General features: G+C 44.5%; 1 protein-coding gene across 9 annotated transcripts in view; it reads right to left on the bottom strand.

The window, feature by feature from the left end:
* Positions 1-25,030, bottom strand: part of cux2b (cut-like homeobox 2b) — a 381,872-nt gene that overhangs the window by 20,962 nt on the left and 335,880 nt on the right. For all 9 annotated transcript variants that reach the window (XM_073065643.1, XM_073065644.1, XM_073065649.1 and 6 more), the window contains 6 exons: positions 24,206-24,874; positions 21,492-21,593; positions 19,040-19,806; positions 15,381-15,540; positions 11,807-12,082; positions 1,992-2,180 (listed from right to left, as the gene is read on the bottom strand). In XM_073065643.1, coding sequence (XP_072921744.1) covers positions 1,992-2,180; positions 11,807-12,082; positions 15,381-15,540; positions 19,040-19,806; positions 21,492-21,593; positions 24,206-24,874 — 2,163 coding nt within the window. The remainder of the gene's footprint in view (positions 1-1,991; positions 2,181-11,806; positions 12,083-15,380; positions 15,541-19,039; positions 19,807-21,491; positions 21,594-24,205; positions 24,875-25,030) is intronic.

Genomic DNA, 25,030 nt, shown 5'->3' with positions numbered 1-25,030 from the left:
TTGTCAATCTACTGTCCTGCTCCAAGAGCAGCCTAGTCCCCATCACAAGACCATGAGACATAGGAACGGATTAGGCCATTCGGCCCATTGATTCCGTTACACCATTCCATCATGGCTGATTTATTATTCCCTTTAATCCCATTCTGCTGTCTTCTCCCCGTGACCTTTGACACCCTTACTTAATCAAGAGCCTATCAATCTCTGCTTTAATTATACTCAATGACTTGGCTTTCACAGCTGTCTGTGGCAATGAATTCCACAGATTCACTACCCTCTACCTAAGGTACCTCTACCTCCTCATCTCTGCTCTAAATAGACAACTCTCTATTATTCTGAGGCCATGCCCTCTGGTCCTAGACTCACCCACTACAGGAAATATCCACTCTACCTATGACAGGCCTTGATGAATGGTTTCGGCCCGAAACGTCGACTGTTTACTCTTTTCCATGGATGCTGCCTGGCCTGCTGAGTTCCTCCAGCAGTTTGCGTGTGTGTGTTGCTTCTCTACACCTGACTAAGCTGAGCTCTCTCTCGAGTCAGAGAGTGACCAAAACTCTCAGGCACAGGGGTCAAATTGGCGCATCTCTCATCGTTACTCTTCTCACCTGTCCCTTTTATGGGGCTTTTTTTGATTTATCTAAAAAAAAATTTCATCTAAACTGCATCATATCCAGGTGAAAGATAAGGTACTGTACTTCCAACCTACGCATACTACGCCTTTCTAGGACAAAGAGGGTCAGTATGGAGAGGGAGCAGGAAGGAAAATTCAAGGGGCAAGAAATTGGAAACTCAGGTTTGTCTCCGGCAGACAGAACACAGACGCTTCACAGAGGAATCACCCGACCTTCACCCCACCGTGAGGACTGAATATAGTGCGGTAGGGTTGGGCATAGAACTCGTCTTCTTCTTTTTCCCATTCTTACGAAGAATATAAACTCTGTTTCTTTTCCGCTGAAGCGATCAGATCTGTCAGCTGTTGCTAGGATTTTCCACTTAAGTTCTATGAACTTGTCGTATGACGTGGGCGATCAAGGTCTTCCACCTGTTGACCATGACTGTTCTTGACAAGCTTTTCCTACAGCAGTGGTCTGCCATGACCTTCCTCTGGGCAGAGTCTTTACAAAGCGGTGACCCCAGCTATTATTCAGAGATTGTCCGCCTGGTCGCATAACCAGGGCTTGTGATCTGCACCGGCTGCTCGTGCGACCATCCACCACCTGTTCCCATGGTTTCACGTGACCCTGATCGGGGTCTAAGCAGGTTCTACACCTTGCTCGAGGGTGGCCTGCAAGCTCGCAGAGGGAAGGAGCGCCCTATACCTCCTTTGGTAGGGACTTATCTCCACACCACCACTTCTTAAAAAGAACATACCTAGTAATCTCTTCACTCTGCTGACAATCAAATAACTCTTGAACCGAAAGCAGATGTAAATTGGAGGAGGTAGACTGCAGAGGCTTTCAGTAGATTATCTATTTATTGAGATACAGTGCAGAACAGGCCCTCCCAGCTCTTCGAGCCACAGCGCCCCTGATTTAATCCTACCCTAATCACCGGACAATTTACAATAACCAATTAAACATCCAACCGGTCTGCCTTTGGACTGTGGGAGGAAACCACAGCACCTGGAAGAAACCCACACAGTAACGGGGAGAACGTGCAAACTGCAGAGGCGGGAATTGAACCTGGGTCGCTGGTACTGTAACGCGCTGTGCTAACCACTATTCTACCATGTTGTCTGATCGATGAGAGAAGATAGGCTGTATATTGTGTTATGAAGTAGTACCTTTATCCAACTTGAATAAGACCACAACTAGGAATGGGACTGAATAGCACACCCATATCGTGGGAAATTGGAAGGACTCGGACAAACAAAATACACCTGCATTAGTCTCATCAGTTCAAAGCTAAACCTACAATTAGCAGAAGAGGGAACAACGCAGAAGTTACTCGTCACTGCACAAAGCAGGCGGTGCACTCTGAAGACAGGTTACCTTTCTTCTCCATCTTCTTCATGTCCCGCAACTTCTCCACATTGAAGGGATCATTCAGCCAGAGCTGCATGCGCACGAACGGCTCCCTCCCCTTCAAGCTCAGCTTGTGCCAGGGCTTGGGTCGCGACAGCAAGTCCGAGACAGAGCCTTGCGTCAGTCCTAAAATGCTCTCTCCAAATAACCTTTGACCTGGGAGGGGTGGTTGTGTCAGAGTGCGGGGGGGTGGGAAGAAGAGAAAATAACATTAAATTACTCATGTTTTAAAGTCTGAAAACAGCAATGAGTTACACAACTTTCTCCAAGGGTGCATGGCATGACACGTCCATCACTGGAACCACTTCAGCATGTGGATCATGCTGATTAATATCTGATTTCCCTTGGCACTGTTCATGCTGGGTTGGGTGCACTGTTTATGGATAGAGGAATTACACCAACTAAAACATGGTATTTGGTTCATGGGAAGCACAACAACAACAACAGGAGAGAACTTTCTATCAACTGGGTAATCTTCCCTGAACCATCAGAAAACTAATGGTTACTTTTCTTACAAGTTTGACTCAGAAATCTCCGCCTAAGTGAAAATTAATTACAAACCAACGGGCAGGTTTTAAAACTTATCTACATGTGACATTGCCTGCCGCGTGTTATTTTGTAATAGGGTTTTTTTTAAAAATCAAAATGGTCTGAGGGCAAAGTGTTGCAGCAAGTGCCAGTGTTGAAGCTACCCTGTGCACGGGTCACACCTTATGCCAGGCTACTACAAGATGGATGCAGGTGTGGACAGCCCCCATCTACAACTGAAAAATGTAAAGAAGCTACAGTATCTGCTTTTTATTTCCTCTCGAAAATAAGCAAAATTGCTTTCCTTAGCAGATGAATAATAAATACCACAGAAATCTTTGAAAAGTGTAGATGAACTTTAGAAAGGCCATCTGTTTACTGCATGGAGATTTATGACATGCACACAATAAAATACTGAAAACCAAACGACTGAAACAATTTGGGTTTGTTCTGTAAATGAATTATTTCTCTCCTGGGCGCTGAGCTTGCTGCACAATTTAATCATCTTTAAACTTTTATTCAATACTCTCTCAAGTTGGTACAGTTCTTCCCAGAAGTCTACTATGTACAATAAACAGCTTTTTAACTTTGATGTTAATGTAAACAAGCACAGCCTCTGTAAGCATTTAGAAAACAGCACCAAACAAGAGATTAAAGGGGCTAAAATTCAAAGCAGAAAGCTGCATTTGGAACAGAAACAACACATGAAAGACAAGGCACTGCCTCGAATTGTTCTCTTCAGGCGCATTATCTCAGTAAATGTCAGAGTTCGTATCTGATTTGCTCTAATAACTCGTGCACACACACAACAAAGAAACTTCAATGGTTCTGGAGACCCTCTTGCAGTCAGCTCAGTGGAGGTTTTAGCAGCCAGTGAAACAGAGACAAGTACAAACCAAGTGTGTGGCCTTCATCATAAATATTCCCCAGAACTGCATGGGCCTCCAAGGGATTACCTCACAATCTCAATTCCTTGTACAGTAACTTTTTCCGGTTCACTTTACTGGAAAACCTACAAACGTACTTGCAACGGCAAATGCTGAGTATAATGGGAGATAGGAGTTGCTATTTCAAACATTTTGAATGTTCATTCACTGCTTTGCATCGATAGTATCCGACCCATTTTGCTTCCCCCCCCATGTTCATGATTGGTTATTTTTGCTCTTGCCAAAGAATAATGTTCAGACATGGCCCAATGCCATGAAACCCGTAGACATGCACATACAGACGCCAATAAGATTCATTAAATCCCATTAATTCATTATATCTTCTTGGCAACTGAAGAATTATTGTTTAAATGATAAGGTTATCTGCAAAATTACTCATGCCAAAACAACAACTGGATCTCCGACTGCTCAGAACAATTTAAATATGAAGGTCAAAGTGCAAAGGTTAAACATGAAGCCATACACAAGGGAAACAACGACAAAGGAGAATATAAGATGCTGGCATCTGGAAGGAAAAAACAAACTGAATTCTGGAAGAACTCAGCATGGATGCAGGATCTTAACAGAAGATGTTGACATGTGTTTCTTGACCCACTGAATTCTTCCACTGATTATATTATCGTCATACTGATTCAGAAGAGAGGCCATGGGATTGACTGCTAGCAAAACGGTAGGAACAGAAACCCAATTTAGGTACCTTCTAAATCTTCCCAATCGCAATTTGAAAATCTCAAACTGAGCAGCTTTCCAACCACTCAGGCCGTGCTCTCTTCTCGTTGCTGCCTGGTAAACTTGGGTTTTACCAGATTCCCGTACCCCACCCACCCATCGTTAGCAGAGATCTAATGAAGAGATCCATAGACTCGTTTGTTACCCAAGTGCTTTCAGTGAATACAAAAATGCATTTATGCACCACTTTCAGATGGCCCAAAGTTGTACACAGACTATAATAAAGTGTTTTGAAATATTTTCTTTGCCGGGTTTTGCACAGCAAGGTTTATACACAACAACAGAAAACAACCAGATCTATTTTACAGATTTTACTTGATAAGTAAATATTGGCCAAGACACTAAAAATCTCTTTGTTCTTCCTAAATAGTGTAGTGTGATCACATGCATTCACTGAAGATGGAACTGTACGGTACGGATGGTGATGTTTCAAAGAGCCGGAATTTAATCCCTTTTCCTTGCCCACTCGCCGACTCTCCTCAAGGTTCTTCCTCCAGGGTTTACCGGACCCCATTTCAAAGCCTACTGAATCTACTCCTACTGAGCACTCAGGCTGTGCATTCCGAATCTCAGCAAACTGCTGCATAAAATATGACTTTCTGCTGCCTCTGCTTCTTTTGCTGAATACATTAACCCTGAGCATCCCCCGCCCCCCCCACCAGTGTCTGACCCTTTCAGTAACTCAATAACATCTTCTGTACCAACAGTTAGTATAAACCCTTCACAATTCTAAACACCTCCACCAAATCAATACAGGCTTGAAATACTCAGCAGGTCAGGCAGCATCTGTGGGAAACTGATGCTTCAGGTCAATGATGTACGACCCTTGCTCTGTAATGTTAACTCTGCAAAGATACCCAGCAGATTGAGTGGTTGTTACATTGGTCTCGACATCAGAAAGATCAAAGAAATGATGGCGGACATCAGAAAGGGTAAGACAAGGGAGCACATACCAGTCCTCATAGAGGGATCAGGAGCGGAAAGAGTGAACAATTTCAAGTTCCTGGGTGTCCACATCTCTGAGGATCTAACCTGGCTCCAACATAGAGATGCAACTGCAAAGAAGGTATGGCAGTGCTTACGTTTCATTAGGAGTTTGGGAAGAGTTGGTGTGTCTCCAGATATACCCAAAAATTTCTACAGATGTACCATGGAGAGCATTCTAATTGGCTGCATCACCGTCTGGTATGGGGGGCGGCTACTGCACAGGATCGAAGCAAGCTGCAGAGAGTTGCAAACTTAGCCAGCTCCATCGTGGGCACCAGCCTCTGTAGTATTCAGGACATCTTCAAGGAGCGGTGCCTCAAAAGGTCCATCATTAAGGACCCCCACCACCCAGGTCATGCCTTGATCTCATTGATCAGAGAGGATGCATAGAAGCACATAAAACAATTCAGGAAGAGCTTTTTCCCCATTGCCATCCAATTTCTGAATGAACATTGAACCCATGAACACTACCTCATGACTTTTTAAATTTCTATTTTAGCACTTCTTAATTTAACTATTTAATATATAACCATATAACAATTACAGTACGGAAACAGGCCATCTTGGCTCTTCTAGTTCATGCCGAACGCTTACTCTCACCTCGTCCCACCTACCTGCACTCAGCCCACAACCCTCCTTTCCTTTCCTGTCCATATACCTATCCAATTTTACTTTAAATGACAATTCCAAACCTGCCTCTACCACTTCTGGAAGCTCATTCCACACAGCTACCACTCTCTGAGTAAAGAAATTCCCCCTCGTGTTACCCTTAAACTTTTGCCCCCTAACTCTCAACTCATGTCCTCTTGTTTGAATCTCCCCTGCTCTCAATGGAAAAAGCCTATCCACGTCAACTCTCTCTATCTACCTCATAATTTTAAATACCTCTATCAAGTCCCCCCTCAACCTTCTATGCTCCAAAGAATAAAAACTTAACTTGTTCAATCTTTCCCTGTAACTTAGGTGCTGAAACCCAGGAAATATTCTAGTAGATCTTCTCTGTACTCTCTATTTTGTTGACATCTTTCCTATAATTCAGTGACCAGAACTGTACACAATACTCCAAATTCGGCCTTACCAATGCCTTGTACAATTTTAACATTACATCCCAACTCCTATATTCAATGCTCTGATTTATTAAGGCCAACATACCAAAAGCTTTCTTCACCACCCTATCCACATGAGATTCCACCTTCAGGGAACTATGCACCATTATTCCTAGGTCACTCTGTTCTACTGCATTCTTCAATGCCCTACCATTCACCATGTATGTCCTATTTGGATTATTCCTACCAAAATGTAGCACCTCACACTTATCAGCATTAAACTCCATCTGCCATCTTTCAGCCCACTCTTCTAACTGGCCTAAATCTCTCTGCAAGCTTTGAAAACCTACTTCATCATCCACAACGCCACCTATCTTAGTATCATCTGCATACTTACTAATCCAATTTACCACCCCATCATCCAGATCATTAATGTATATGACAAACAACATTGGACCCAGTACAGATCCCTGAGGCACACCACTAGTCACCGGCCTCCAACCTGACAAACAGTTATCCACCACTACTCTCTGGCATCTCCCATCCAGTCACTGTTGAATCCATTTTACTACTTCAATATTAATACCTAACGATTGAACCTTCCTAACTAACCTTCCGTGCGGAACCTTGTCAAAGACCTTACTGAAGTCCATTTTGACAACATCCACTGCTTTACCCTCGTCAACTTTCCTCGTAACCTCTTCAAAAAATTCAATAAGATTTGTCAAACATGACCTTCCACGCATAAATCCATGTTGACTGTTCCTAATCAGACCCTGTCTACCCAGATAATTACATATACCATCTCTAAGAATACTTTCCATTAATTTACCCACCACTGATGTCAAACTGACAGGCCTATAATTGCTAGGTTTACTCTTAGAACCCTTTTTAAACAATGGAACCACATGAGCAATACACCAATCCTCCGGCACCATCCCTGTTTCTAATGACATTTGAAATATTTCTGTCAGAGCCCCTGCTATTTCTACACTAACTTCCTTCAAGGTCCTAGGGAATATTCTGTCAGGACCGGGAGACTTATCCACTTTTATATTCCTTAAAAGCGCCAGTACTTCCTCCTCTTTAATCGTCATAGTTTCCATAACTTCCCTACTTGTTTCCCTTACCTTACACAATTCAATATCCTTCTTCTTAGTGAATACCGAAGAAAAGAAATTGTTCAAAATCTCCTCCATCTCTTTTGGCTCCACACATAGGTGTCCACTCTGATTCTCTAAGGGACCAATTTTATCCCTCACTATCCTTTTGCTATTAATATAACTGTAGAAACCCTTCGGATTTATTTTCACCTTACTTGCCAAAGCAACCTCGTATCTTCTTTTAGCTTTTCTTATTTCTTTCTTAAGATTCTTCTTACATTCTTTATATTCCTTGAGCACCTCATTTACTTGATGCTGCCTATATTTATTGTAGATATCTCTCTTTTTCCTAACCAAGTTTCCAATATCCCTTGAAAACCATGGCTCTCTCAAACTTTTAACCTTTCTTTTCAACCTAACAGGAACATATAAAGATTCTGTACCCTCAAAATTTCACCTTTAAATGACCTCAATTTCTCTATTACATCCTTCCCATAAAACAAATTGTCCCAATCCACTCCTAAATCCTTTCGCATCTCCTCAAAGTTAGCCTTTCTCCAATCAAAAATCTCAACCCTGGGTCCAGTCCTATCCTTCTCCATAATTATATTGAAACTAATGGCATTGTGATCACTGGACCCGAAGTGCTCCCCAACACATACCTCCATCACCTGACCTATTTCATTCACTAACAGAAGATCCAACACTGCCCCTTCTCTAGTTGGTACCTCTATGTATTGCTGCAAAAAACTATCCTGCACACATTTTACAAACTCCAAACCATCCATCCCTTTTACAGTTTGGGCTTCCCAGTCTATGTGTGAAAAATTAAAATCTCCCACAATCACAATCCTGTGCTTACTACAAATATCTGCTATCTCCTTGCAAATTTGCTCCTCCAATTCTCACTCCCCATTAGGTGGTCTATAATACACCCCTATAAGTGTTACTACACCTTTACCATTCCTCAATTCCACCCAAATAGTCTCCCTAGACGAGCCCTCTAATCTATCCTGCCAGAGCACCGCTGTAATATTTTCTCTGACAAGCAACGCAACACCTCCCCCTCTTGTCCCTCCGATTTTATCACACCTGAAGCAACGAAATCCAGGAGTATTTAGTTGCCAATCACACCCCTCCTGCAACCATGTTTCACTAATAGCTACAACATCATATTTCCAGGTATCAATCCATGCTCTAAGCTCATCCACCTTTCTTACAATGCTCCTAGCATTAAAATAAATGCATTTAAGAAATTCTCCACTTCTTCCTCTCTGTTTATCTCTAACAGTACAAAGAACTTTACTGTCTTCTTTTTCTTCCTTCTCCCATACATCTGTTCCTACACTCTGGTTCCCCTCCCCCCTCCTATCTAGTTTAAATCCACTGGAGCCTCTCTAGCAAACCTACCTGCAAGAATACTTGTCCCCCTCCAGTTCAGATGTAAACCGTCCCACCGGAACAGGTCCCACCTTCCCTGGAAAATTGCCCAATTATCTATAAATCTGAAGCCCTCCCTCCTGCACCATGTCTTCAGCCATGTGTTGATCTGCACTATCTTACTATTTCTAAACCCACCCTCACGTGGCACTGGAAGCAATCCTGAGATTGCTATCCTGGAGGTCCTGTCCTTTAACTTGGCACCTAGCTCCCTAAACTCACCTTTCAGGACCTCCTCACACTTCCTACCCACGTCATTGGTCCCTACATGGACCACGACATCCAGCTGCTCACCCTCCCTCTTGAGAATACTGAGAACTCGATCCGAGATATCGCGGATCCTGGCACCAGGGAGTCAACAGACCATCTGGGATTCTCGATCTCTTCCACAGAACCTCCTATCTGTCCCCCTAACTATCAAATCCCCTATCACTACTGCTCTCCTCTTTTCCCTCCTTCCCTTCTGAGCTGAGGGTCCAGTCTCGGTGCCAGAGACGCAACCACTGCAACTTGTCCCTGGTAGGTCGTCCCCACCAACAGAATCCAAAACGGTATACTTATTGTTGATGGGAACGGCCACAGGGGTGATCTGCTCTTCCTGTCTATTCCCCTTCCCTCTCCTGACAGTCACCCAACTACCTGTCTCCTGACTCCTAGGGGTGACTATCTCCCTGAAACTCCTGTCTATTTCTGCCTCTGCCTCCCGAATGATCCAAAGTTCATCTAGCTTCAGCTCCAGCTCCAGTTCCCTAACACGGTTTGTCAGGAGCTGCAGCTGGATGCACCTTTTGCAGGTGTAGTCATTAGGGACAACAGTGCTCACCCTGACTTCCCACACACTGCAAACGGAGCACTCAACTGCCCTAACTGCTGCCTCCATTACCTACTCCTAAGCTAATTAGATTAATTAAAGGAGCTTACCCGGCCTTACCTCACCTGGAGTGAAGCTCGTACTCAGCCTCTGCTCGCTATTCAAATTCTCCCACTGCCTCACGGTCCGACTTTCACGCGCTTGCGCAGTTGTGCCCCGTTCAAACCTCGCCTCTGCCTGTTCTCGCCGAAGCCTGATTTAGCCAAGCGGTCCAACTCTGCCTCAGTCCACTCCGACGATGGCCGCTGTATATGGCGTTCTTTCTTTTTAAACCTTTGGCGCGCTACGTCACGCGCCTGCGCAGTCTAGCCTCTTTGCCGCGATCAGTTAAAAAAAAACAGCTTCTCTCCGAGCTTCGTTTACCTCTTCCCTCTCCGCCTCTTGCTGCGATTTAAATACTTACCGTGATACACAGCTTTTTTTTTCTATTATCATGTATTGCATTGTACTGCTGCCACAAAGTCAACAAATTTCATGACGTATGCCAGTGATATTAAACCAGATTTTGATTATTTCTGATCCATAGCATTTGATTATGTATCAAACCTTCTAATAGACTTTATTCTTCAGGGAATAATGTAGTTTCCCCCTCAGTTCTGGAAGAATTGTAGTAATTCTCTTTTATGCCTTCAAAGCATTTACATCCTTATTAAAGAGATGAATGCATTGCTTCCCATAAGGGGCTTTTGAAGGTGTCCCTCCAACAGTGAAGCACCTTCCTCCATGATAAGCTCAAATCTTTACGGGGGTCTTGTTGCTACGATCTCCCGACTGAGGTCAGAATGTTATCATTGTGCTAGAGCCAACAGAAGAATCCAGTTCCAAGATTTACACCCTCAGGAGTCCACCTTAACGCTCTCCTGCCTTGAAAACGCATTTGTGCCTGTGATCGTGATCATTTTTACACCAAATTTCAAAATCCAATTGAGGAACACAATTTAAACATGAGAGCGACAGCCTAGGCCCCATTCTGTTTTTCCTGAATTTACTTTGATCGCTTCCTGGATTCTTCCCTTTCAAATCGTCACTGCTTTACATTTAAAGCAGCAAACCTTCCTAGAAACTACAAATGCTTCATGAATTCATGTACAATAGGGTCTCCAGTGCAAGTGGAATATTACTTCCCCGAAAGTCCAGGGGATCAGGGTAGGAGACAGAAAAAAATCTATCTACTCTAAACCAGTGTTGTTTCTGGATCTCAGAGGATGAAAGCTGTATTGCTAAATAAAATAGCCCAAGATACATAAATGTATCAGTAATGTATTGTTACGAATGAGGAGCAACTCTGATGGGCAGAAGGGTACAGAATCGCCAATGCCTGCCCCCCCCCCCTTTTGGAGAATCGCAAAATCGCTATTATTTCAGGTCTGATACCCAGGAAATGAGAGAGATACACAGCATGTCAGTAATGAGAGAGAGACAACGAAAGGATACACAAAGGTGGAATGTCTCCTATTGACAAGGAGAGAGATTACTGCTATTGTCTCTTGGAGAAGGAATTGTGTATTGAGTACTGTTCTATTCATTGAAACCCCTCAGGGGGCAACCAGAGTGGTCTGGTTGAGGGATTGCATCATCCCAACCTGATTGACATCTGAGACCCCGTGAGTGGGGATAAAAGTAGGGTCTGGGGAACACCCCTCAGACGCACCAGGAGAGACGCTACGAGACCGGTGGGGGCTTGCCTGGGTGACGAGTCCTCCACGGACGGATACGGATCAAGATCGTAAAAGGAAAGTCAGCAAGTTTTCCTCTCTCTCTCTCTCTCTCTCCAACAATTGCAACACAGTGATCAACAACGACTGCAGCCTGTATGATCTGAACTGAACTTTAGATTTCCATTGGACAATTCATTATCCCCTAGACAACGATAGAGCTTATTTCTTATTGATTATTATTATACCCGCACTTTTAGGTTTAGTATTGATGACGTATATTATCTGTATATTTGCACTGATATTATTTTTGTGTATTTTTACTAATAAATACTGTTAAAAATAGTATCATCAGACTTCAACAGATACTCCTATCTTTGCTGGTAAGACACCCAGTTACGGGGTTCGTAACAGTATTAAGAAAATGCAATTTGATAGACAAGCCACACTGAAAGTTACTGGAAAATGTACAATACCTAAATTGTTGTCCGTTAGCACTTCTTTAACCTTTTTGGTGATGGCGTAAGTGTCCAGCTCAGAAGACATGGCCACCATTTCTTGAATGCCTGTAGGTGATTGGCCATTGGACAGACCCTTACTGCACAGCGAGTGGGAAGATGATTGGCTCTCGGGTTGCTGGTTCTCTTTTGTGCTTTCCAGAGCAGTAGTGACTGGTTCCTGTTGGCCCTTCTCACAGACAGCAGGACTAGACGGAGGCGATGGTGAATATCTGGCCTGAATGGCGTTATTTGCTGTTTTAATTAAGTCGGAGAGGAAAAAAATTGTAAAGGCATCTTGCAAATGTTTCTTTTTGAAGTTGAATGCATTTTATTAATTAGCAAAACAAAAGTCTGTTTGGCACCGAACCACACACTTCAAAAGTAGCTCTCAGAGAATCTCAGGGACGCCAGCATGTGAGCACTTGGGGGGGGGGGGGGGGGGGCAGGGTGGGCAGAATTGTTTCTGCCCAGTCTATATCCCTTCCGTTTAAATGCCGCAGTCCAAAAGACCCCTGTTCTTGGCCTTCATGCTGGCAGAGCATCATGACTGGACTGCAAAGAGCAACACAAGATCAGAGAGGAGACAGTACAGAGAAGGTGAATGGATCAGGCAGTCTGGGATCTGAAAGAGAGGCACAGGAACGTTGCAGCAAGCACAGAGTTTTAAAAAAATATCAAAGAACTGGAATCCAAAATAAAAATAGAAAATGCTGGAAACATTCAGCAGGTTGGGCAGCATCCATGGAAAAAAGCAACGGAGTTAATTTCTTAGTTTAGAAAAGAAGGATTTTCGGTCTGAACCGTTAGTTGCTTCTCCTTCTGCAGATGCTGCCTGATCTGAGTATCTTCAGCATCTTCTGGTTACTGTAACATCGAGGGGATGTGGAAGCAAGCTTCCTTCCACTACTTCAGTTTCCTGTGGAAAACATGGATCTCCTGGCTAACAGTCAATCCAAGACCCAATTCCTGCAGAGAGACATCATCTGCCGGAAGTAAATTCCTTGTATGTGCACAGGTACTTGGCGATTAAAGTCTGATTCTGATTCTGATGGATGAGGAGTCACTGGCCTGAAATATTTATTTTATTTCTCTCTCCATAGATGCTGTCTGTCTTGCTGAGTATTTCTGGCATTTTTTTAATATATATATAAAGTTTTCAGATATTAGGCCGGGTACAGGATGAATAAAGTCATCGGGATCCAAGCCCCTGAGCATATCAAAGCAACTGGACCCAACATTTGGACAACAATTTGGGCCAGATTGAAAAGGTCAGGGTGTTGGGGCCCGGGGCAGGGGATGGACCAGTTTCCACCTCTGTGTTGAGTGAAGATTCTGTAGACCGACTCTGTGGACCTCAGATCATGACACTTGTGTTTATTGTTTGCATGATTTGTTTTTATCCCCGCTCTGCACATTGGGCGTGCGACAGTCTTTTTTTAAATGGCAAACACGAGGAAATCTGCAGATACTGGAAATTCAAACAACAACACACACAAAATGCTGGTGGAACACAGTAGGCCAGGCAGCATCTATAGGAGAAGCACTGTCAGTTAGGTTGGAATTGGACAGTGCTTCTCCTATAAATGCTGCCAGGCCTGCTGTGTTCCACCAGCATTTTGTGTGTGTTGTTTTTTTAAATGGGTTCTTTTGGGTGGCTTTGCTTTGTGGAGGCAAATCTCAAGGTTGTACAGTATATACATACTTTGATAATAAATGTACTTTGAACTTAAACCATCACTTATATTGTGAACGTTTTGAGACGTGGTTAACGGATATTTACTTGCACTATTTCCCATGGAGAATTTGAAATTCATTGTGCAGGACATGGACGTCACTGTCAATGCCAGCACTTGTCACACATCTTCAATAGCTCCTGAGTGATTGGTGAGCTGTCTCCTTGACCCTCTGTAGTCCTTCAGGGGTAGGAGCTCCCACAGGGCTGAAGGGTAGGGTGGAGATACAATGACTGTAAAGAACCAGCCAAATATTTCCAAGCCAGGATGCGTGTGACTTGGTGGGAGTCTGCAGGCAGTGGTGTTCCCCTGTGCTTAATACCCTAAGGAAAACCCACATAAACAATTGCAAGAGTACCTGATGTTTCTTGAAAGTTTTAAGAATCAGTAGCGTAGTGGTTAGCACAATGCTTTACAATACAGGCGAGCCGGGTTCAATTCCCACCGCTGTCTGTAGGAGGTTGTATGATCTTCCCGTGTGGGATTCCTCCAGGTGCTTCCGTTTCCTCCCACAATCCAAAGATGTACCGGTCGGTAGGTTAATTGTCCCATGATTAGGCTAGGGTTAAATCGGGGGGGGGAGGGGGCTTACTGGGCAACATGTCTCGAAGGGCTGGAAGGGCCTGTTCTGCGCTGTATCTTAATAGATTAGATATACCGTCATCCCTCGGTATCCGCGGGGGATTGGTTCCGGGACCCCCCCGCGGATACCAAAAAACGCCTTATATAAAATGGTATAGTATTTGCATATAACTTATGCACATCCCCCTGTATACTTTAAATCATCTCTAGATTACTTATAATACCTAATACAATGTAAATGCTATGTAAATAGTTGTTATACTCTATTGTTTAGGGCATAATGACAAGAAAAAAAGTCTGTACATGTTCAGTACAGACGCAACCATCGTAGCTCTTCTGGGAACGCTGATGCTGCCTCGGCATCAGCCAATCCCGATTCTCCCGTGATCTTTAAGTTCTTGAGGCTGTAGCGCTTTACACAGCTAGCCAGCCGTCCCTTACTAGCCTTAAACTCCTTCCCCTCGCTCACAACACAAGTAGCGAACGAACGAGACGCAAGGTGAACAATGCTCAAATGACGAGTGCTGGAGAGAGACTGAGGATCTGTGAAATGGCGGGAGGCTACAGCAGGGTATGCCTACACATCACTTCATTCGTGTGGATTCAGCGTGGTGCTCGGCGTGCGGCAAATTCAAGTTTTGCTTTTTGGAACTTCCTGGAATTTTTTTCCCCGTATATTTTTGATCCGCGGTCAGTTGAATCCGCAGATCCGGAACCCGCGGATACGGAGGACTGACTGTATTAGATAGATACGTGAATGAATGGATAAATAGAAAATCAGGAAGAAAACTTGTTATATACTTAGCTTAAACACGAGAAAGTCGGCAGATGCTGGAAATGCAAAGCAACATGCACAAAATGCTAGAGGAACTCAGCAGGTCAGGCAAGATCAGTGGAAATTAATAAACAGTCAGCGTTTTGGGCCGACACCCTTCTTCAGGCCTGAAGAAGGGTCTCGGCCCAAAACTTACCTTTGTTTACCTTATCTGGTTAATAATCAAGTTACATTATACGGTTTCAGAGTCCCTAACAGAAAAGGATTGAGGGTGACCACAGACTTTTATGTGTGTTAGGGATTTACTGTGGTGTGTTAGGGAACTACTGTGGTGTGCTGGCGTGACATGCAACAATGAACAACAACGATAAAGAGTAAAGAACTGTATAAAGATAAGTTAGAGGTTTAAGTATGGAATAAGATGTTCATTAATACCAGCATGAACAACAAAATATCTTACCTTGTACAGGTTGTGCGGAGTGCGTCGCGTTCTGGCCTAATTTGTCGATAAGCCACAGCTGCATGCGGATGAAAGGCTCGCGGCCTTTCTGTGTCAGCTTACTCCACGGCTTGGGCCTAGACAGCATATCACTCACACTGCCCTGGGACAGGCCCAGCACCTGACACAGAGGAAAGATGAGAGGAAGCAAATAATTTCCCAACCTTCAATCCAATCCTGTTAATAGCTTTACTGAAACGGGAATATGTTATATGGGACAGATTGCTTTACAGGAGAATGACAATCCCATCGCTCTGTGGATTTTATTGCAGTATTTAAATGGATTTTTAGTCTTGCCCATCATATTACTCCTGTATTATAGGAAATCCACTTATAGATGTTTAGCTTCTGACAAATGAATATTCTTCACAGTTTTGCATCAGGTGAGCATGCTTTTCATTGCAGTGAAGATAGATTACTGAGAGCGATGGGTTTGGACAAGTTTATTAGTTGCTGTTTTGAGGAGACCAGTGAGAAACAGAAGCATAAAAATTTGTTTTATACCTCAGTAGCTTTCAAGGCAATACAGCATTGGAATAATCATTTTTCTTCAGCTCAGGTCTCATAATTAGATTGGAAACTGGTTCAGGGGAGGGAAAAAGACACGACTGTGCTGGAGAGTAAAGGAGTTTACCGGGGACCAGCTGACTGCGTACAGGCTGGTCAATGGGGGGGGGGGCGAGCTCACTGTCGGCACCGAGCATGGATCACCGTCACTGTAGTTCTCTGCGCGCACGTGCAGAGCTGACACGCAGTTCGATATTTCAGCGATTACAAGCTGCAGTGTAATCTCACGTCTGCATCACAGCTATGCACCTGGGCACCGGTGGCACTGAGAATCGCCAATGAGCGGATTACAAAGAATCACCGGAGGCCAGAGTAATCAGTTGCTGTTGGGGAACGGCTGTTCTTCAAACCTCGGAGGAGCAGGGCGCTTGCAGCACGTCCGGGTCAGAGAGCGGGGAATGAGCCCGTGTACGGGAGGCGGTTCGATGCGGCAGAACTGAGGCGAGGTGGAGCGAGGAAAGACCTAAGGTCTGCTTGATTTGAGAGCTGAGCCGACTTGGAAAGGCAGCGGGGCCTGGGCCTGAAAGTGGCAGGGCCCGGCTCCGAGAGCAACGTTGTCTTAAACGTTGAATTCGAGCTCACATGCACCACTTACACTGGTAGCTCGTCCCACACTCTCACGACCCTCCGAGTCAAGCAGTTTCCCCTCATGTTCCCTTTAAATTTCTCACCTTCCACCCTTAACCTCTGGCTATCGTTCCACCCCTCAGTGGAAAAAGCCTACTTGCACTTACCCTATTTATACCTCCCATGAATTTATATGCCTCTATCAAATCTCCCTTCAGTCTTCTACATTCTGGGGAATAAAGTCCCAAGCTATTCAATCTTTCCTTATATCTCAGGTTCTCCCGGCTGGTGTTCAGAAGCAGACTTATGTTCATAACCCCAACTCTTCGAGCTGCACGGTTGATTGCAGTAACAGTCACCGAGAATAACTACCCACTGGTATGTAGCCACTCCCACACGTTCACTGGCTCACTGCTTCAATATGTGGCACCTGACCTGGGTTGGGCAGCTCAAAGTGATACAGACAGCCCACGTGAACGGACGAGGGACAGGGCAAATGAACTATGAAGTGGGAAAGATGACGTCATCCACTTTGGTAGAAAAATGTATGATAAAGAGCAAGATGGAAAGATGCTGACATTCATAGGGTCCTAGGTGTTCTTGGACACAAATGGACATTACTGGCCGGTACCACAGGTATGTCATAGCAAATGGAAGTGACCAGAAGAGTAAAGATGTCTCTCTGGGGTAAACAGAACACAGGACTGCACATGGATTAGTGCGTACCTCTGGTCTCCCCACCAAATAGGTGGTCAAGGGGTTTATCCTTCCTCGGGGGAGAAGTTAAGCAAATTGGGCCTATAACATCAAGCTTAGAAGAAACAAAATTCCTCCGAGCTTGACAGAACAGGCCCAGGAACTACTCTTTTCCTGGGTGGGGTGTAAAAAAACCAGTCCCAGCAAATAATGAGTCAGATATTCAACACTGAGATGAGAAGAAGAAAACGTCCTCTCTCAAGATCTTTGGGATTCTTTATTGAAGTGAGCTATGGAATTTCTGTGTGGTACTATTTCAGAGCAGTGCAATTGTGAAGAAAGCACAGCAGTGCCTCTACTTCCTTAGGAGTCTGAAGAGACTGAGTGTGACATCTAAAACTTTGACAAACTTCTATAGATGTGTAGAGTATATTGACAGATTGCATCACAGCCTGATATGGAAACACCAATGGCCTTAAATGGAAAATCTTACAAAGGGTAGTGGATTTGGCCCAGTACGTCACGGGTAAAGCACTCCTAACCATTGAGCACATCTATATGAAATGCTGTCGTGGGAAAGCAGCATCCATCATCAGAGATCCCCACCACCCAGGTCATGCTCTCTTCTCACTGCTACCATCAGGTAGAAGGTAAAAGAGCCTCAGGACTCTCATCATCTGGTTGAATAACAATTACTACCTCACAACATCAGGTTCTTGAGCAAAAGGGGATAACGACACTCATTTGCCCACCCATTGAGATGTTCCCACAATCAATGGTCTCTCTTTAAGAACTCATTATCTTGTTATCTCGTGTTCTTGTTATTTATTTGATATTTATTTACTTTTGCATTTGCACAGTTTGTTGTCTTCTGCACTCTGGTTGATCTTTCATTGATCCTGTTTACAGTTACTATTCTATAGATTTGCTGAGTATGCCCGCAGGAAAATGAATCTCAGGGTTGTATATGGTGACATGTCTGCACTTTGGTAACAAATTTACTTTGAATCACTTTGAGATCCAGTCACTGAGAACATTGGAGTAAGAGGTCGATAAGTATTTGGATATTAATTGAATAAAGGGATATGGGGTTAGTGCAAGAAACTGCAGCTCAGCTGAGGTGGAAGATCAGCCTCAGTTTTACAAAATGGCCAAGCAGGCATCAGAGGCTGAGGCCCTCTCCTGTTTCTTACGATTTTGCTTTGTAACTGTGTAGCACTGCAGGACACCTATCCTTGCACAACCCTCAGCTTGCCCTCTCACAATAAGAGAGCCGGCAACGTGATAAAATGGAGGGAAGAGTTAGATTGATCTTGGAGTACGCTAAAAGATTGGCACAACATCGTGGGCTGAAGGGCCTGAATTGTGCTGTACTTTCTATGTTCTACGACAGCTAACCACCCGGACTGGTAAAACAAAACCGTTATGGAAACAGCAATGAAGGATCCTTCTACATCCGAGTGTGACGGTGTTCCTGAGTCTCCGCCCGCGATTTGCATGACTGACAGTAGTGAAAACCGAGAGGAAGCAACAGACATGATGAAGGAAGCCCTGAACACCAGCAGAGATGGAGGACCTTCATCGCTGCCCTAAACACCAGTGGCGTAACGGGCTGTACGTAAGTAATGACAGAATGAGTGACTGTTGATCTAGAAAGGTCCATTCTGCAGTTCTATTTTATTAAAAAAAAACAATCATGAACTGTTCCTCTTCACGGAGCATCGCACATGCTCTTTAAAACTTGGTAAGGCTGGGGAATAGCTTGTAAATTAATCCATATCAACTCTTACCTTTTCACCAAAGATCCTCTGGCAGATCCCATTTTTGGCTAGCTTCTCTTTAACTTGTCTGGTCAATTCCAGAGTGTCCACTTCCCGATACATGTACATTTCGTACTGTTCTGGAGTCAGCGGAGGTACTGTTGGTTTCAGCGACCGGGGGACGTAAGCAGGGAAGACAGAAAGTTGTCCCATACCTTGAGAGTCTGGGCTGCCCTCAGATTTTACGCCCACGAGTTTATTTGTACTTTCAAACCCGGCTGAGTGCTCCTCACCGCTCCCATTTTTGCTGCTCTCACTGGGCTCCCCTCGCCACTGTCGAACGGTTCCCGCCCCAGACGAGCCACAGGAAGAGGATGACGGCGAGGGCGACACCGAAGCGTACAACCGATGAGCCACGTTCCTGTCATTGGCCCAGTGCTGGTCAAAGTACGATCCGGCGTCACCGATCTCCGACTTCACCTTTCGTATTATGCTCTGCACAAAGGCCGCAGGCGAGACGACACTGAGAGGAGTCTGTGAACTTTTGGTTGCAATGCCTTCCTCTTGTTTAATGGAAGAGGAAAGAGGGACTTTGCTTGTGGCTGGTAAAGTTTCGATGTGTGGGGTTGTCATGGCATTGCTGTTGCTGCCACTGGTCTCCATCTCCAACAGAACTTGCTGCTGGGCCTGCATCTCTCGCCGGGCCTGCTCCAGAATGGATCGAATTGCCTCATCTGAACCAGCAATATTGCTGGAACTTGTGCTGCACACAGGCAAGGGAGAGCTCTTGCATTCGACTAAAAAAGAAAGAAAGTCAGTTAGTGCAAACACGAGGAAATCTGCAGATGCTGGAAATTCAAACAACAACACACACAAAATGCTGGTGGAACACAGCAGGCCAGGCAGCATCTATAGGGAGAAGCGCTGTCAACGTTTCGGGCCGAGACCCTTCGTCAGGACTGACCGAAAGGAAAGATAGTAAGGGATTTGAAAGTAGTGGGGGGAGGAGGGAAATGTGAAATGATAGGAGAAGACCGGAGGGGGTGGGATGAAGCTAAGAGCTGGAAAGGTGATTGGCGAAAGTGATACAAAGCTGGAGAAGGGAAAGTATCATGGGACGGGAGGCCTCGGAAGAAAGAAAGGAGGGGGGGAGATGGAGACCAAACACATTTCCCCCCCCCTTCTGCTTTTCACAGGGATCGCTCCCTACGCGACTCCCTTGTCCACTCATCCCCCCCATCCCTTCCCACCGATCTCCCTCCTGGCACTTATCCTTGTAAACGGAACAAGTGCTACACCTGCCCTCACACGTCCTCCCTCACCACCATTCAGGGCCCCAGACAGTCCTTCCAGGTGAGGCGACACTTCACCTGTGAGTCGGCTGGTGTGGTATACTGCGTCCAGTGCTCCCGGTGTGGCCTTTTATATATTGGTGAGACCTGACGCAGACTGGGAGACCGTTTTGCTGAACACCTACGCTCGGTCCGCCAGAAAAAGCAGGATCTCCCAGTGGCCACACATTTTAATTCCACGTCCCATTCCCATTCTGATATGTCTATCCATAGCCTCCTCTACTGTCAAAATGAATCCAAACTCAGGTTGGAGGAACAACACCTTATGTACCGGCTGGGTAGCCTCCAACCTGACGGCATGAACATTGACTTCTCTAACTTCCGTTAATGCCCCTCCTCCCCGTCTTACCCCATCCCTGATATATTTAGTTGTTTGCCTGTTCTCCATCTCCCTCTGGTGCTCCCCCCCCGCTTTCTTTCTCCCTAGGCCTCCCATCCCATGATCCTTTCCCTTCTCCAGCTCTGTATCACTTTTGCCAATCACCTTTCCAGCTCTTAGCTTCATCCCACCCCTTCCGGTCTTCTATCATTTCGCATTTCCCCCTCCCCCCACTACTTTCAACTCTCTTACTATCTTTCCTTTCGGTTAGTCCTGACGAAGGGTCTTGGCCCGAAACGTCGACAGCGCTTCTCCCTATAGACGCTGCCTGGCCTGCTGTGTTCCACCAGCATTTTGTGTAAGTCAGTTAGTGCTTCTTTTTTCTCCTTTCCTCCGAGTGCTAATAACCATTTTCTTTCCAAATATGAATGCAAGTTCCATTCCAGCATGCAAAATTTAAAGAGAAACTATTTTTCAAAATGCAAAGGAGTTGTGGACATGAAGTATATACAGAAACTCAAAGCCCTCCAAAAATGCATCGACAGGTGACTTTGCTATTTCCAAACTGTTGCCTGGTTCCAGCTTAGTCCCAAGAATACATCCCTGACGCAAAGTTCAATTAACAGCCTTTCCTCACCCTGGATTAGATTGACAGGAGTGTTAACTGATCAACTTCTCCATGAAAATCTCACTTGCCTTAATGTGGTTAAGCTTTAATGACTTCCATGACCAAGGGACAATCTTAAATTAACTTAAGTACAGTTTGCATTAGTTATTCCACCCTCCCCCCACCTCCTGTGCAATTACTCACCAGATTTTTGAGTCTGAAGCTCTTTCTTTGCCTGCTCCAGGATACTTTTAATGGCATCATCTGATCCAGTCTCTGGCGTCCGAATCCTGGGAGTTATACTCCCTACAAAACAGAAAAATCACAGGCATGATGCATGAAAGCTCTCTCGCTGTGTCAATTAGAAGACATTAGGGTTTGATTTCATTACCATCTTCGTTGGACGGGAATTAATTCTCCCAAGAATTTAGTTTTGTTTTTCACTCAACCTATATGGTCGTGGCAGCGTGGCCCATTTCTGCTCTAACTTCATCTACAAGTTTGTATTTGAGACCATTGTAGTAGGACATACCTCAAATATTGATGAGTTAGAGTACAGAAAGGAGATGGAGCTTGGTAACAGGGCATCATGACAATAACCTTTCCCCCAACGTCCGCTGCCATTAACTTCAGGAAGGTGGGTAGTACACAGGCTCCTGCCCGCATCAACGATGTTGAGGTTGAGATGGTTGAGGGCTTCAGGTTCCAAGAAATAAACATCACTAACAGCCTGGCCTGATCCAACTATGTAGACAGCACTGCCATGAGAGCTTACCCGTGCCTCTACTCCCTCAGGACACTAGAGAAACTTGTCCTGTACTGTCGACCCTTACCAACTTGTATCGATGGACCACAGGGAGTACCCTATCCGGAGGCATGGCAGCTCGGTACAGCAACTACGCTGCAAACGACTGCAAGAAACTCAGCTCAGGACATCATGGAAACCGGCCTCTCCTCTGTGGACCCAGTTTATGCTTCTCGCTGCCTCAGTAAAGCAGTCAGCATCATCAAAGACGCCACCCTCCCCAGATATTCTCCCTTTCCCGCAGGAGATATAAAAACCTGAAAGCACGAACCACTACGCACAAGGACAGCTTCTACCCCACTGTTTTTAGACTAAATAGTTCCCTAGTACCATAAGGCAGCCTTTTGACTTCACAATTGATTCTGTTGTGACCTGGCATTTTGTTCATTTGCACTGCACTTTCAGTACAGCTGTTGCACTTTATTCTGCACTGTTATTGTTCTACCTCAATGCACGGTGTAATGATGTGATCTGTATTAACTGTATGCAAGACAAGTTTTCACAGTATCTCAGTACATGACATAAATAAACCAATTGCAGCGAGATTTCAGCTTCTGGAACATCAAGCAAAGTGTAATTTTAGAATGTTTAATTTGCTTTCTTCTCCCCCGCCCCCATATACTAAATGGTGCTGGTATGAATTCAGATAATTTGGTAAATCATATCTGGAGGGATAGCCTGCTCTGTAAACTGTGCCATCTGAATAGTCGCTGTGAATGATTACAAGTTGCAGGTTGTGGCCTGTAACCCTACTCACTTTTGTGAACTTCAGTTCTGAATGCTATTTGCTTACTTTTATTTTTTGCACAATTGCTTTTTTTCCCTCTTTGCACATTGGGTGTTCAACGGTCTTCTTTTCTTTTAATGGATTCTTTTGTGTTTCTTTGTTTTGTGGCTGCTTGAAAGGAGACAAATCTCAAGGTTGTATAAAGTGTACAAACTTTGATAATAAATGTACTTTGAACTATGAAAGAAGACGTACTGTATTACGTGTAGAAGAGGGCTACTGCTCAGCCAACTGGGCGCTACTTTAATTTACATACATGCCAAAAGAATTTTTAAACTGGATATTAGAAAATAAAGGATATTAGCATAGTGGAGAAAACCCAGAAAACAAAAGCTATCCACCATGACTTGCCCAAGAGTGATAGCTTAGTGTAAGATAGAACGTCTGTAGGTAATGATGGAGTGCCGACTTAGTTGTGAATTTGGCTTTAACTGGTCAAAGCTCTCCCACAAATTTAGACGGGTTTTAAAGCTACAAGTCACAATATAAATTAATTTGAAAGCTTCCTTAAACAAGATCAATAACTGAACTGGATCAGTGTTAGGACGTATTCTGGGTTTATGGTATAGAGCAAATATGAATATCGACAGCAACCAGTCTTTAGAATTGAATATGGATTGTAGATTGAATTTAAAATGCAGCTTGGAACAATGGTCTTCCATTGTTGTATTTTAGAATAAACTGCAGACCAGGAAACACCCACCTGACTGAGATGTCTGCATATGCATGAATGCAATCAGCATCCCATTGACCTGAGATTCTGTGTATGCACAAATATGACTCAGAGACCACAGTAAATAACACCCATTTTCAGTATGTTGGTGGGCAGATCCAGGTATTTGAAAAATTACACGTCACTCAAAAGAAGCATTATGTAGGCATTGTAACCATAGAAATTGTCCTGTTACCTTTGTCCTTTAACATATAAAAATGGAATGTTGAGTCAGGGAGTCTCTCTTCCTCTCTCGAATGACTTCAAAGCTTGTGTGTTTCCCCAGTAAACACTTTTATATCTACTAGCTGGTGGCTTTGTTCACAATAATGGCAATCAGTTGCTACTGACAAGTCTCAAATTGACATGCTAACTCTCCCTCTCTTTCTACAGATGCTGCTCAGCTTGTTGAGTGTTTGCACTTTTTGCTTATATTCTGGGCCTCATCCCTCTCCTAGTTTATTTATCTCTTTTGTGTTAAGCTTCTCTACATAATTTGTCACTCTGAAGCTCTACCACTCCATTTTAGCAATGTGCTCTGCTAGGAAGCAACACTAATTTTACTAGTCCAAGTATCACTCCCATAGAAAGCTGACATTAGACTGTGTACGTACCTCTTTGTCGCACTTGAATAGTTCGAAGGGCGAGGATATTTTGCTCGTCAGATAAAAACTGCTTCATCTTAATAAATGGCTCCTTCCCTTTAACAGTAAGCTTATGCCAAGGTTTGGGTCTGGCAAGAATCTCACTAACAGATCCTTGCGATAATCCCAGGACGTAGTGTCCAAACACTCGCTGTCCAATGTTGTGCTTTAGCAGCTGGTCTTTAACCTGAAATGCAATGTCAGCTGTCTCCAGATATTCCTCATCGGCAGCACTCGAACTGCTGCCTTCTGACTGGTCACTGGGAGGAACAGTTTCACTGTTACTGGAACTGTTCCCTGCAATTAGAGCTCCCTTAGCAGAGTAGAGCGCAGTTGGATAAACAACCGTATTTACAGCCTCTTTTGAGTACAAAGGAGACATTAAGGGCCTATGGTGCAGTGGCTCTGCACAGGGCTTCTCATTTGTTTTAACTAAGGGGATTGGAGAGAGGGGAAATGCTCCAGATGTCTCCGGTCCTTGGTTTGACACGTGTGCTGGTACGGCCTTCGGAGAGGCTTGCTCATCTCTGGACCAAAGTGGAACGGGCTGAGGAGACGGCGAAGAATGCTCAGCGCTTGAGGAATCCTTCACTCTGCTCAGAGGGTCTCTCATAGCATCTTCTTCAGGCTGCACCTCATCTGCAGGACACAAGAAGTGGTTTCAGTTAGAGCCTCCATTCACAGGCACCATTTCACTCACACACATAAATCATCCAGTCGGAACTACGGCGATAAGAGATGGAATCGCCTGCTGGATTTGGAGCAGGTCAAGACCACGGGAACGGGAAACATCTC

The sequence above is a fragment of the Hemitrygon akajei genome, chromosome 14 (assembly GCF_048418815.1).
Source record: "Hemitrygon akajei chromosome 14, sHemAka1.3, whole genome shotgun sequence".
NCBI lineage: Eukaryota > Metazoa > Chordata > Chondrichthyes > Myliobatiformes > Dasyatidae > Hemitrygon > Hemitrygon akajei.
The sequence above is the reverse complement of the archived record's forward strand: the minus strand, read 5'-3'. Positions and strand labels throughout refer to the sequence as shown.